Source organism: Carlito syrichta, unplaced genomic scaffold (genome assembly GCF_000164805.1).
Source record: "Carlito syrichta isolate Samal-C Ts95f unplaced genomic scaffold, Tarsius_syrichta-2.0.1 Scaffold302975, whole genome shotgun sequence".
In the NCBI taxonomy this organism is placed as follows: Eukaryota; Metazoa; Chordata; class Mammalia; order Primates; family Tarsiidae; genus Carlito; species Carlito syrichta.
This window is the reverse complement of record NW_007247071.1, coordinates 203,394-217,182: the sequence shown is the minus strand read 5'-3', so window position 1 is coordinate 217,182 and position 13,789 is coordinate 203,394. Positions and strand designations below refer to the sequence as shown.

General features: G+C 37.5%; 1 protein-coding gene across 7 annotated transcripts in view; it reads left to right on the top strand.

Annotated features, from left to right (window-relative positions):
• Positions 1-6,068: 6,068 nt before the first annotated feature.
• The window catches only part of EZH2 (enhancer of zeste 2 polycomb repressive complex 2 subunit), a 43,264-nt gene continuing 35,543 nt past the window's right edge, over positions 6,069-13,789 (top strand). For 4 of the 7 annotated variants that reach the window (XM_008057370.2, XM_008057368.1, XM_008057365.1 and 1 more), the window contains exons 1-2: positions 6,070-6,189; positions 6,778-6,906. In XM_008057370.2, coding sequence (XP_008055561.1) covers positions 6,073-6,189; positions 6,778-6,906 — 246 coding nt within the window. In that variant the 5' untranslated portion in view covers positions 6,070-6,072. Of the gene's footprint in view, positions 6,190-6,777; positions 6,907-13,789 lie in introns of all 7 variants that reach the window. The other 3 variants (XM_008057369.2, XM_008057367.2, XM_008057366.2) reach the window with 1 other exon arrangement.

Below are 13,789 nucleotides of genomic sequence, written 5' to 3'. Positions count from 1 at the left end.
GATACAAGTTACTCATCAGTTTTGGTTAATAGACCTGACTTTTTTTTGTTGTTGTCTAGATTTTATTTTTAACTCTGGTTAATAGACCTGACTTTTTTTTTCCATCTAGATTTTATTTTTAACTCTGAAATACTCTCTCCAACCTCCCACCTCCATCTGCGGTTTCACTTTCCAAGATTTTAGTTACCCATCGTCAACCACAGTAAGAAAATATTAAGATATTTTGAGAGAGACAGAGACCACAGTAACATAACTTTTGTCACAATATATTGTTATACTTGTTCTATTGTATTACTAGTTATTGTTAATATCTTATGCCTAATTTATGAATGAATTTTCACATGGGTATGTATTTATGGGGAAAAAAACATGTAAAGAGTTTTGGTACTATCTGCTGCTTTTAGGCGTCCACTGAGGGGTTCCTGGGAGACAAGGAGTGGGACCACTTTACAGTTATCAGGCATACATAGTCTGGCTCTGGGATTTTACAAATGGGTAAACACAGTTCTTGCTATGAAGCACTTAGAGTGGGGGTAGAGTTGAGTGAAAATATGCAAATTTAACATTAATATATTGTAAATGCTATGAGGGTGAGTGGGAGTTTGTTTTATGTCTGTCATTTAACCCTGAGCTTTCAAAGAACAATCTGAACACTTTAGATTTTTGTCATGGCATACTTTATTAGAAACATTACCAATGATAGGAACAGCATGGAAGATATTCCAAGATATTAGACAAGGAGTGTTCTAATATTAAAACATAAAATGCTAACTAATGTAATATCTCTTCAGCAAGACATAAAATGTACTTTTTTTTTTAATTTTTTTTTTTTAGTTGGAGTCTCACTCTGTCGCCCAGACTGGAGTGCAGTGGCTGCTCCCGACCACTGTAGCCTCAACCTGCTGGGCTCCAGCCATCCTCCTGCCTCAGCCTTCCGAGTAGCCAGAATTACAGGTGCGCGCTACTACGCCCAGCTGATTTTGGATTTATTGTAGAGATGAGGTCTCACCTGCCCACGTGGGTCTCGAACCCGCGGGCTCAGGCAGTCCACTCACCTCAGCCTCCCAAAGCACGGGATTACAGGCTGAGTGACCGAGCCCAGCTTCTTTTTTTTTTTTTTGAGTTGGAGTCTTACTCTGTTGCCCAGGCTGGAGTGCATTGGCACACTCAGGGCTACTGCTGCCTCAACCTGCTGGGCTCAGGTGATCCTTCTACCTCAGCATTCCAAGTAGTTGGAACTACAGGCATGCGTCCCTATGCCCGGCTGATTTCTTGATTTTTATTGTAGAGATGAGGTCTTGCCAAGTTATCCTGGCTGGTTTTGAACCCGTGGGCTCAGACAGTCCTCTCAACTCAGCCTCCTAAAGTGCTGAGAGTATAGGCATGAGCCACTGTGCCCAGCCTAAAATGTACATCTTAAATAAATTGTAATAGTATGCTGGACTCGGTGGCTCAGCCTGTAATCCCAGCACTTTGGGAGGCCGAGGCGAGTGAATTGTCTGAGCCCACGGGTTCAAAATCAATCCCGTCAACTTGGCGAGACCTGATGACTTCACAAATTTCCTTTTTTAGGCTGGGCACAGTGGCTCACACCTATAATCCCAGCACTTTGGGAAGCTGAGGTGAGAGGATTGCCTGAGCTCACATGTTCAAGACCAGTCTGGACAACTTGGTGAGATCTCATCTCTACAATAAATCAAAAAATAAGCCGGGCATGGTAGTGCATGCCTGTAGTTCCAGCTACTTGGAAGGCTGAGGCGGAAGGATCACCTGAGCGCAGCGGGTCAGGGCTGCAGTGGCCATGAGCGTGCCATTGCATCTAACCTGGGAGACAGAGTGAGACTCCGACTCAAAAAAAAAAAAAAAAAGAACAGTTATATTCCCAGATCCCTGCCCCAGGCAACAGCCCTTCCTTCATTCTGGCAGAAGATGAAATATTTATTCTCAGGAGAGGCTATAACAGAGAGTCTCTCAACTAGAGGACCCTGGGCATAGGAAAGCAAAGGTTCTGTACTGAAAACAGGGATGTTAAGACAAAGTTTACACACTGAATACTGAAATCCTACAGCTCTCTTCTTCCTTAGCTGTGAGGACAATGGCAGTCGGGTGTCTACCCTCCAGGTAAGAGAGTAGAAAATTTTTCTCTGCAGTTTTGATCAACCTAATAGAAAAATCTCAATGATGCTGATGTCAGGGACTTCTCAGTGAAACACCTCAGCCAGTGAAGGCCACAGGTAACTGGCCAATTTGTGTCCACAGAGCTTTCAGCCACATAGTGCCTCAGTCTTAAATGTGGGTGCTAGATGAGCTCGGTGGCTCAGCCTGTAATCCCGCGCCTTTGGGAGGCTGAGGTGAGTGGACTGCCTGAGCTCACGGGTTCGAGACCCGCCTGGGCAGCGAGACCTCATCTCTACAATAAACAAAAAATCAGCTGGGCGTGGTAGCGTGTGCCTGTAATTCCGGCTACTTGGAAGGCTGAGGCAGAAGGATCGCCGGACAGAGTGAGACTCCAACTCAAAAAAATAAAATAAAATAAATAAATTGTAATAGTACCCACACTGTGCATCAGTGAAAACTGAACATGTTTCTACTGTAGGCTTTCTTGCACAGGGGTGCTTCCTCCAAGGACCAAGAATTTGTCTAGGCAGCAGATGGACTAGTTATGATTAGCCTATGAGCTAATGAGGCTACGATAATCCTTTTTATCTGATTCTTTTTCTTTATAGTTCCTAAACCTTTGAAGTGTTAAGTGGTCTAAAATAATTTGCGTGGAATTACTTAAGCTCATTTATTAAACTAACTAGCAGATACGGAGAAAAACAGTTATCACAAAGTTATTTTTTAAAAATAAAGCTCCCATTTCTTCCTGACTTTAATGTCCTTTGGCCCACCTCACCATCTTCCTAACACCATTTTTTGCTTTACCTCAAAAATGGGGTCATCTTGAGTATAGCTTCTTGTTTCTGCTCAATGGTCCCCAACTTTTTTGGCTTCAGGGGCCGGTTTCGTGGAAGACAATTTTTCCACAGATGTGGGGAGGTTGATGGGGGTTGACAGGGGATCACCAGGTATTAGATTCTCATCAGGAGTGTGTAACCCAGATCCTTTGCATGGGTAGTTTACAATAGAGCTCGTGCTCCTATGAGAATCTAATGCTGCTGTTGATCTGACAGGAGGTGGAGCTCTGCTCACCTATCACCTCCTGCCTGGTGCCATTCTGTGGCCTGGGGGTTGGGGACCCCTGGTTCTGCTGACTGCCAGCTTTGCTCCACTTTAGCAACCCATAGGCAAGGTCACTTGGAATAGTTCAGTCTTGGTGATTTCATTCAACCTTATTTATCTCTCAGGTTCCGAAATTCCTGCCCATTCCTTTTTTTCCCCCCCAGCTCCCGGGCCCCTCCTGCCCATTCTTATCTCTTCATTCTTCTCATGTCCTCAGTCCTTTCACTCTCCAAGTCTATCCTTGTTAAAGGTCTGCCAGCAACTAGAGTCTGACCAGTAGACCTTTAACAAGCTTCCCTTCAGTCATGTTATTCCCTTGCCTTTAGAAATCAAACTCCACTTTTAAGGTTGAATTCAGTTGTCAGCTTTTCTGCCATCCTCCTACAGTTCCCAGCATCCTTTTCTTACCCCTCCAAAGTGCTTTTGCATATTCAGTCAGTTCTCAGTCCTCCATATCTGTGCACTCTGTATCAAAAATATTTGGAAAAAAATAAAGGATGGTTGCATCTGTATTGAACATGTACAAACTTTTTTCTTTGTCATTATTCCCTAAACAATACAGTATAACAGCTATTTACATAGCACTTTACATTGTATTAATTATTATAAGTAACCGAGAGATGATTGAAAATACATGGGAGTATGTGCATAGGTTATATGCAAATATCACTCCATTTTATATAAGGGACTTGAGCATCTGTGGAATTTGGTGTGGGGGAGGTCCTGGACCCAGTTCCCCAGAATGCCAAGAAATAACTGTATATTTCATACTATAATGTATTTTTTTCTTCTGTCTTAGGTAGAATATCATCTCCATAAGGGCAAGGATTTATTCATCTTTTTATATTCATTTTATTCAACTTTGTATACACTGCCTGGTTCATAATATTTATTACTTGCTTGAGAAAGTGAATTGCTTTGCCCCTTTATTTTAGCTCTGAATAGACAAACCACCATCTGCTTACCTGTTAGTGATTGAGTATTCCTGTAGAAAGTTATCCGCTGACCTCAGGACTCTTTTTTTTTTTTCTCTAAATCTTCTTAGGCATTTTTCTCTATGCCTGAGGATTTCCTGTAAACAAAAAATGTAATCCTACTCAGTTATTCAAGCCAGACAGTCACCTTTTTTTTTTTTTTGAGTCAGAGTCTCACTCTGTTGCCTAGACTGGAGTGCAGTAGACACTCATGGCCACTGCAGTCAGCCTCAACCTGCTGGGCTCAGGTGATCCTTTCGCCTCAGCCTTTCATGTAGCTGGAACTACGGGTGTGCGCTTATACGCCTGGATAATTTTTCATGATTTGTTGTAGAGACAAGATGTGGTCTTGCCAAGTTGTCCAGGATGGTCTTGAACCCTGAGTTCAGGGAGACTTCTCGCCTCTGCCTCCCAAAGTGCTGGGATTATAGGTGTGAGCCACTGTGCCCAGCCAAGTCACCTTTTTTCTTTCTTGTCATATTTAAACCATCATTTGATAGAAGTTATCTCCTAAGTCACTCTTGAATTGAATCCCTCTCATCACCAGTGTGGTTTAAAGACTGCTGCAGCGGCCTAGAACCTGGCTGCAGTTATTCTTTTACTGCCCCCAACGTAGCCCTCTGTTCCTAAACTGCTGTCAGCTTGGCCTTTTCAAAATGTAAGTCACCCCTCCCCTTTTAATTAAATCACTCAGTGGCTTCCCACTGCTCTTAAGATAAGTTAGAGCACAAATTCTTAGTGTGGCCTTTAAAACTTTGCATGGCCTGACAGAAGATGTCATTTTAATCATTTGAAGATACAGTGTAATTTTAATACTTTTAGAAGAAAATGTTCTAGAAAAGGACACTTGTTCAGACTTAAGGTGGGGACTCTGCAGTTTGATTTAGACATCTGGTGAACTATAGGCTGTCCCCACATTTAGACATAATTGCTTCTTAGAGCCTGCAACTAAAGATAAGGTAGAAGAGTTTGCTTTGCATTTCCTGCATACTTCTCTCTTGCTAGTGGAAGCTCCTCATGTGAATAAAGGTGGCACAAGAGCAAAAATACAGATTTCATCACAGGGTTTGAGGTGACAAACATGGTTAAACGTGCATAGGGAGAGAGTACCTGAATTTGTACATTTATTATGTATTGTACTATGTGTTTTCTACTTTTGGTAAGTACTGTTTGTAAATTTTACTTTTTTTCTGAATTTACTTAGTTATGTTATTCAGTTATGCCTTGCTTCTATAACAGCTACTTTAATGATGAAAACTTTGCTTTTACATTTTCTTTCCTTCACAAATTCAGATCTCATAGAGTAAAAACAAACTGGCCTTGTAATGGGATTACATTTCTGTAAGAGCATAGAATTGTTGTTAATGAAAATATTTTGTGCTGGGCACGGTAGCTCATGCCTATAATCCCAGCAGTTTGGGAGGCAAGGCAAGGGGATTGCCTGAGCTCAGGGGTTTGAGACCAACCTGAGCAATGTGGCAAGGTCTTGTCTCTACAATAAATCAAAAAATCAGCTAGACATGGTGGAGCATGCCTGTGGTTCCAGCTACTTGGAAGGCTGAGTTGGAAGGATACCTGAGCCCAGCAGATCGAGGCTGCAGTGACCCTGAGCATGCCACTGTACTCCAGCCTGGGCAACAGAGTGAGACTCCTACTCAACAACAACAAAATTTTAAAGTTATATTAAAGTGCGTACTTCCAATGAAATATTCTAACGATTTTACTGTACAGCACAAGTGAGCACCCTTCTACAAATATCAAGTATGTGTTGCTTTTTTGTTGATTGTTAGCTCACTGGGGATTAAAACACAGTTAATCATATTGAGGCTGGTTAGATTAGTGATTTTAATATGAAACCATTGCTTTTAGAATAATCATGGGCCAGACTGGGAAGAAATCTGAGAAGGGACCAGTTTGTTGGCGGAAGCGTGTAAAATCAGAGTACATGCGACTGAGACAGCTTAAGAGGTTCAGACGAGCTGATGAAGTAAAGGTATAATTTTACCTTTTTGTTAAAATGCATTTACAATCAAGAATAGTTTTTTTCCCCCCCTAAAGTTAAATAAGTTTTAATTTGAAATAGTACATTTCCAGCCAAGGTCATATTTACAGTAAGATAAATGATGACTTGGACGCTTATTCCTTGGTCTGTCTTAATTAAAACTGTACCGTGCACATTAATGATAATGGAAAATGCTAATCTAATGATTATTTAACCTACTGGGAAATTAGTCTCTTTAGTATGACTTTATATGTGATTCGATCCTAATATAAAGGAATGTGTTTCACGATTTTATTTTTCTAAAGTCATTGTGATTTCGTTTATTAAATATATGCAAAGTTAACAAAGAAAGGATGGAAGTAATTTCCTGTACACCTCCTACTCACAATAAAATAATAGGTTTCTGTATTACTTGTATTGTTTTTGTATTACTTGAATGTGGGAAACTATGGTCCAGTGTAAAAGACATTTTGAGAAAATGTTTCCGATAGTTTTAAGAAACTACTAGATTTAACTTCTTTAGCTACGTTACACATTTTCTAACAATGAACAATTTTTCTTCCCTGTTTTTTTTAAAAGAGTATGTTTAGTTCCAATCGTCAGAAAATTTTGGAAAGAACGGAAATCTTAAACCAAGAGTGGAAACAGCGAAGGATACAGCCTGTGCACATCATGACTTCTGTGAGCTCATTGCGCGGGACTAGGGAGGTTGGTTAACATAACGTGTTGTAGTAATTATCAGCACATTTTGTTTTTTTTTCTATTGGAATATTTGTTGATTATTCGGAAGAAATAATTGACCCATCTTTTTATTGCTATTTCTTTTTAATGTGTGACTGTTCATGTCTACTGTAGGTCACACTACTAGCTATTCCTATTATAGAGTGCTGTTTAGAATATACTTTAATCATTACTAGGTAGATTCCTAGATTTAATAAAACTGTCAATTAAAAATAACTTTTAAATAAAAAACTCTTTAATGTCCTCATCAGATCACTATTTAGAACAAGGCTTTCTGACTCATCATTGCCCCCAACTCCCTGTTTGAGTTAGTCATGTGGTAAGAAACGTTTTCTTTTCATATTCATGGACTAAGAAAACGTTTTATTATACATTTTGTTCAAAGGCTAAGCTGCTCTAAGAATTTTAAAATTCATTGTTGAGAGATTGGAATTTCCTTTTCTATAGCATTTTCTTAATGAGGTAGATCTTTATTACTCCAGGAGTTTTCTATTTTCACAGAAAGGCAGCAAATCTATGGTAGAATCTAAAATTGAATATCCCATTAAAGCATGCTTGCAGCAAGATGAGAAAAAAATGGTGGAAGCTTAAACAGCTTAGGCATTTCTGTTTCAGTGCCTGTGTTGTATAGGAAAGACATGGGTTAGGATATTTAAATGGGAGTTGCACCAAAAAGGGGAGAAAGTGATCTGGAATTAAGATTACACTGTGTAGTAGATGATTTATCTGAGTGTCTAGACATGGGAAGCATCTAAACAATGGAATTTGTTCTAAAATAATTTTTCCAATGGGTAGTTGTTTTTAATATAACATTATTGTAATAACCAGGCAATAATTTGATATTATACGAGACCTGTCAAGATTGTGTGATATCCGAGCTTCAAAGACTTGTTGGTAATATCCCAGTAGCAGCAGACATGATCTTAATGATTATTTCAGTGGTCTTGATGGTAACACATGACTTAGAGTGGTTCTTAGTCATTTATGTGCCTTGTTAGGTGACAACTCTTCAGAACTCTGACTTATAATACATATGTATTATGTGCTGACACCTCCCTCATCATCTAGTATAGGTTGAATGAAGCCTAGATATTAGTGGCTTTTTATTAAGATTCTAATGGCAAAAGGGATTCTTTTCTGTGCCCTTCAGAACATTCTCAAAAAGGGATAAGGATGGGGCTTGTAAGCAATTCTTTTGAAAGTTTGGTCTGGTGACCTTATAGAAATGTTGAGGAGATAGAAAAACAAACCTCATTTTTCCCCCTGGAAGAGTGAATCTTAGAAATTTGGAGAAATAAGATAGAAATACATGGAATACTTAATTTTGCTGTTAAAAATCTCAAAATGCTACCAAAAGCCCCACCTAGATTTATAATAAAAGTTAGCAGCAAATAAGGATTTCTGGCACTGTGCTAGGTACTTTGTACACATTACCTCATTTAATCTTCATTGTGGTTTGTAGTAAACCTTTTTGTTTTCCCCAGTCAAGGAAACTGAGCCTTAAAAGAATTAAGTCCTGGGGCAGGCCAGGGTAGGAGGTAGGAGTGGGGAGGTGGTTCTGGGGTGGGGGGAAGCGTTAAGTCAGTTTGCCTGCTCTAATGATCTGATGTGGGCCCAGAAGAGTTTTCTTTGCTCAGACATAATAAGGAATAGTAAAGTACACTATTTATGTATTACTTGAATTGCTTATAATATAATATTTGGCATTAAATTTAAGAGTATAGTTTATTCAATTGAATATTTACTCATTGAATTTTTCTTTGAATTTTGTCAAATGGAGATAAGTCATTGAATGTAAAGATACTCTTTTTTGTGAGTTTATGTGAAAAACTGTGAAATCAGCATTTTAATAAAACAAAATTATTTTCTAAACCTAGTACTTCAATAGTGTCCCACACAGGTTGGGGAAAACACAAAATATTGGGGCAAAAGGAGGAAAATAATTCAATTTTTGCTGCACAGAACCCTGGCATGATCAAGGTCATTAGGCTTTTGAGCCAGTGTTGATAGCTGATTCTGCTTCAAATGACTCATCTTATTCTCCCTTCCCTCTTTTAAAGCCGTCATCACTGATTTTTAGAAGCTGTCGTTTTATACAGTTTGTGATAAGCTTCTTGGTATTTTCACAATAAATCATAAAGTTTTAGGACCAAAAAGGATGTTAGTGGTCTCATAGTCTAACCTTTCGACTTTTGGATGAGACTATATCCCTGTTTATTTTTTCTTTCATTTGAGCATTTCCATCTGTATGTATTAATTTCTTTTATATACTTTAAAAAGTTGGAGTGTGAAGTAGGTCAAGCAGGAGGAGAAAATACAAGTGAACCTGCTTTGCATAGACCTTCCTAATGGTAGGCCTGGCAGAATTTCAGACAGCAATGTTGATGCAAACATGTAAAGTCTATAGCAGTCAACATTTGAAGTGCTATTATAGCATTGTCTTAATTAACTACTTATTTTCAGTAAGCTAATTGTATATGAGTGCTGATTTCTTCAGTTTAAATCCTCTGCAGCATGACCAATCAATAATAGTTTCCAGTTCTTCTGTCTAGTGTTATACTTTATTCTTTTTGTAGTTGTAGAAGTAGCTATACTCAGTTTTAAAATGACTGATTTTTAAAGAATAGCTGACAAGTCTACTTTCTGTAATGAAGCGTCTGCTGTAGATGCTGACTTTGTATCAAGGAGGTCTGCAGTTGAATCTAGGGACTATATCTTTAGTATGCTGTTTTCTTAACATGCTTTTAAGATGCTTTGGTGTACCTGTCAGTTGTTATTGAGAGTATAGATTGCCTAACCTCTTGACTTTTTGGATGAGACTATATCCCTGTTTATTTTTTCTTCAATTTGAGCATTTCCATCTATATATATTAATTTCTTTCATAGACTTCAAAAAGTTGGAATATGAAGTAGGTCAAAAAGGAGGAGAAAATACAAGTGAAACCTAAATAGTGTTATCCATATAATTTTAATATAGAATCTGCTCTTGTTTTTTCTTTATAAAAATACTTCTAACTTCTTGAAGATAGTGAATGTGTTATATTTATTTTCTTTGTTTCATTTAGTCTTTTAGGGAGGCATCCAACCTCAAAATGTTATTAAGCAATATATACAGGCCAAGGGATATACACCTTATTCCCATCATATGCCACTGTTTATCAAAAAATTGTTTCTAGGTAATATTCATAAGTTTTTCTTATCAACCAGTAAAAACTACGTTCTGTAATTCTTCACATTGGTAATCATATTCTTCTTGTGTCTGTTTTTTCAGTTTTAACGAAGAAACTGTCTTGAGTTACTCTTGAAGTTCTCATTAGTAGCGTTTCTTTTCTTTTTTTTTTTCCTCTTGCATTTGTCCATTTCTTGGTGAAAACTGCAAGATACTTTCACTGATTCTTTGTATCGAAATTTTGCCTACCTGTATGTATTATGACTATGAAAGAGAGCTTGCTTAGTTAATGCCTGTCTTCTGGGAAAATGGTATGTCAGTTTAGTCATTTAATAAAACTATCCTGCCAGTATGCATTTCTAGAATTCCAAGAGAATGTAATGTTCTTATAACAGTTCTGTCTTGTTTACTAATGAATAGTGTGAAAATTTTTGGTGTATATTCGTAGGGCTTCAGAATGTCTAACTTAGAAGCAGCTTCAGGACAATATCATGGTCTGTCTTCATATCATGAAGAATTTAAAAATTTTTGGACTTTTTAATATATATGTAAGTTTTTCTTCCTAGGAAGATGTGAAATGATTATAAGTTTCATTGCTTAACATTTGATATTAGTAAATGATTTTTTTAAAGCGGGTTCTATCAAAATAATAGAATGTATGAGTCCTTTTGTATGTTGGCAATTTGAACTTACTGTTTTTGTTGGAGAAGAAAAGCATTGTGAAGTTTATATGTAGACAATTTGATTGTGTTTATGGACTAGGTAATGCAGTTTCCTCAGTTAATTGTAGATAGAAATTGTGTACTATTTACAAAGAAAAATTAATATTCTAACCTAGCCAATGTATAATTTAGTGTACTTTACTCAGATATATTCTTAACTTTCCATATGGTAACGTGTTTTCTTTGTAAATTTCAGGATGATAGGACCTGTAGGTTTAGGTTCTCATGAGCCTTTTGGGCAAATATAAATGAAAGCTAGGTCATTTTTCTCATGTCTTTGAAATAAATGGATGGCTCTCCCATGTCTTAGTCTCATTCTGAACATATCCTTCTGTTCTTGGTTCCTCAAGGAACTGCTTTCTAAGTTGCTTTCTGCAGCTTCTTGCCTCTCTCAACCATTTGTTGAGTCTTAGTTAACTCTCAGTCCTTCCCACCTGTATAACTTAAATCATTGCAACCTTTGATTTCTTTCTGGCTTTATGCTGAAATAGATATAACATTTCTTAAATGATTATATAAAGAGGATTTCCCTTTTTCTTTTGGAAGGAAACTAATATAAGTGGTCTGTGCTTTTCCAAAAGGTCAGGTTTTAAAAAATAAAGGACACTTATGATCTTTGAGTTTATATAGCATATATTGAATGTATGTCATTTATGATTGAGCATATATAATTTTTTATATTTATATATAATATATATAAATATATAAATTTTTTTTGTAACACGCTCACAGATGTGTGCTTGGGGAGAATCACAGAGTGAGTGCCTTGAGCTTATGTTTTTAAATTTAATATTATATATCTTCAGAATATCTTAAGTTTAAAAAGTAAATTTTTCAAAAATGTCAAATATTTATATTTTGGGCAACCAGTAAACCAGAAGAAGTTTCTGTTTATTTGTCTTTCTCCTGGAACACTATATGTAGTTTGTGTTTTTAAAGTTATTGTTGACTATTATAAAGATCACATCACTTCTCCAAATACAAAAAGATTATGACAGTTGTTTTAAAAACAAAACAAATCCAAATCAGAAGAAATGCTTGCCTAGTGTGGAATGTTAGCAAAAAAAATTTTTTTTTTTAGTCAGGATCTCACTCAGTTGCCCAACTGGAGTGCAGTGGCATGATCATAGCTCACTGCAGCCTCGACCTCCTGGGCTCAGGCAGTCCTTTTGTCTCAGCCTCACAAGTAGCTGGGACTGCAGGTGTATACCACACACTCAGGCTGGTATTAGACTTCTGGGCTCAAGTGATCCTCCTGCCTCAGCCTCCCATATTGCTGGGATTATTTGTGTGAGTCACCACACCCAACCTTAAAAGTTTTTTATTCTTTGAAGAAATAAGAACATTTTATTAGACCTATGACTTTTGTCATAATTTAGTTTGATAATGTGAATTGATTTATATTTACTCAGAATTGTGTTTTCTCAACAGACTTTATTAAACAGTATTACTTGAGTACCACTTTGGGAAGGCTGGCTAGATTCACAGACTACCCTGACAACTGACAAGATGATTAATGAAACTTGTTTAAAAGTTTTATCTTTTTCTCTCCAGTTATGAAATCATCATACAATGATTATTGTAAAAAATTTAAATAACACCAAAATGTATAAAACAAAAGACAAAAGTTCCTGTAGTTCAAACCTTCTGGCTCTTATTCTTTCAGATGTCTTTTTGTTTTTTTGAATTGGAGTCTCACTCTGTCTTCTAGTCTAGGGTACAGTGGCATGTTCACAGCCACTGCAGCCTTGACCTGCTGGGCTCAGGTGATCCTTCCTCCTCAGCCTTCCAAGCAGTTGGAACCACAAGCTCATGCCACCATACCTGGCTAATTTTTTAATTTATTGTAGAAACAACGTCTCACCATGTTGCCCAGGCTGGTCTCAAACCCCTGAGTTCAGGAAATCTTCTCGCCTCGGCCTCCCAAAGTACTGGGATTATAGGCATGAGCCACTGTGCCCAGCCAGCTTTATTTTTCTGTATATACTAGCATGTTAATAATATGTACGTTATTTATTTACTTTAAAAACTTCTATAGAAATGAGGTCTTACTGTGTTGCCCAGGCTGGTCTCGAACTTCTAGCCACAAGCAATCCTCCCTCCTTAGCCTCCCGAAGCACTGAGAATACAGGCATAAGCTGTGCCTGACCTCATTCATGTATTTTAGTTTTAAAAATTACTGGCCATATAAAACATGCCTGCTATTTTGGACCTTTACTTTATAACCTCTGTCCAGATTATCTTAATTCTCTTTAATAATTTATAGTGTTTGGCCAGGTGTGGTGGCTCACTCTTGTAATCCCCAGCACTTTGGGATATGGAAGTGAGAGGATTGCCTGAGTCCAGGGGTTTGAGACCAGCCTGGACAAATTGCTGAGACATCGTCTCTACAATAAATCAAAAAATTAACTAGGCATGGTGGCGTGTCTGTGGTTCCAGCTACATGGGAGCTGAGGTGGAAGGATCACCTGAGTCCAGCAGGTTGAGACTGTGGTGGCCATGAGCATGGCACTACACTCCAGCCTGGACAACAGAATGAGACTCCTACTAAAAAAACAAAAACAAAAAAACGATAGTGTTTGATAATATGCATATACCATAATTTATTGCCCTATTCTTAAGATAAACTTTTAGGTTTTTAGTTTTTACATTTGCAATTAATGCTATAGTGGACATCCTTCATGGGTTTTTGCATTTTTTGAGTATTCTGTAGAAGTTTCTAGAAATAGAATTACTCGATCAAAATGATATATGTTAAAATTTTAACAGATAGTACCGAACACTCCTTTAAAAGTTTTACTTTATGCTTCTACCAGCTGTTTACGGAAGTATCTTTTTACCTATATTTCCAACACAAAGTATCATACATCTTTTACATCTTCCTCAGTTTGGTAGGTAAAACATTATTATGATTTGTTACAGTTTGTCTTTTTTTTTTTTTTTGAGTTGGAGTCTCACT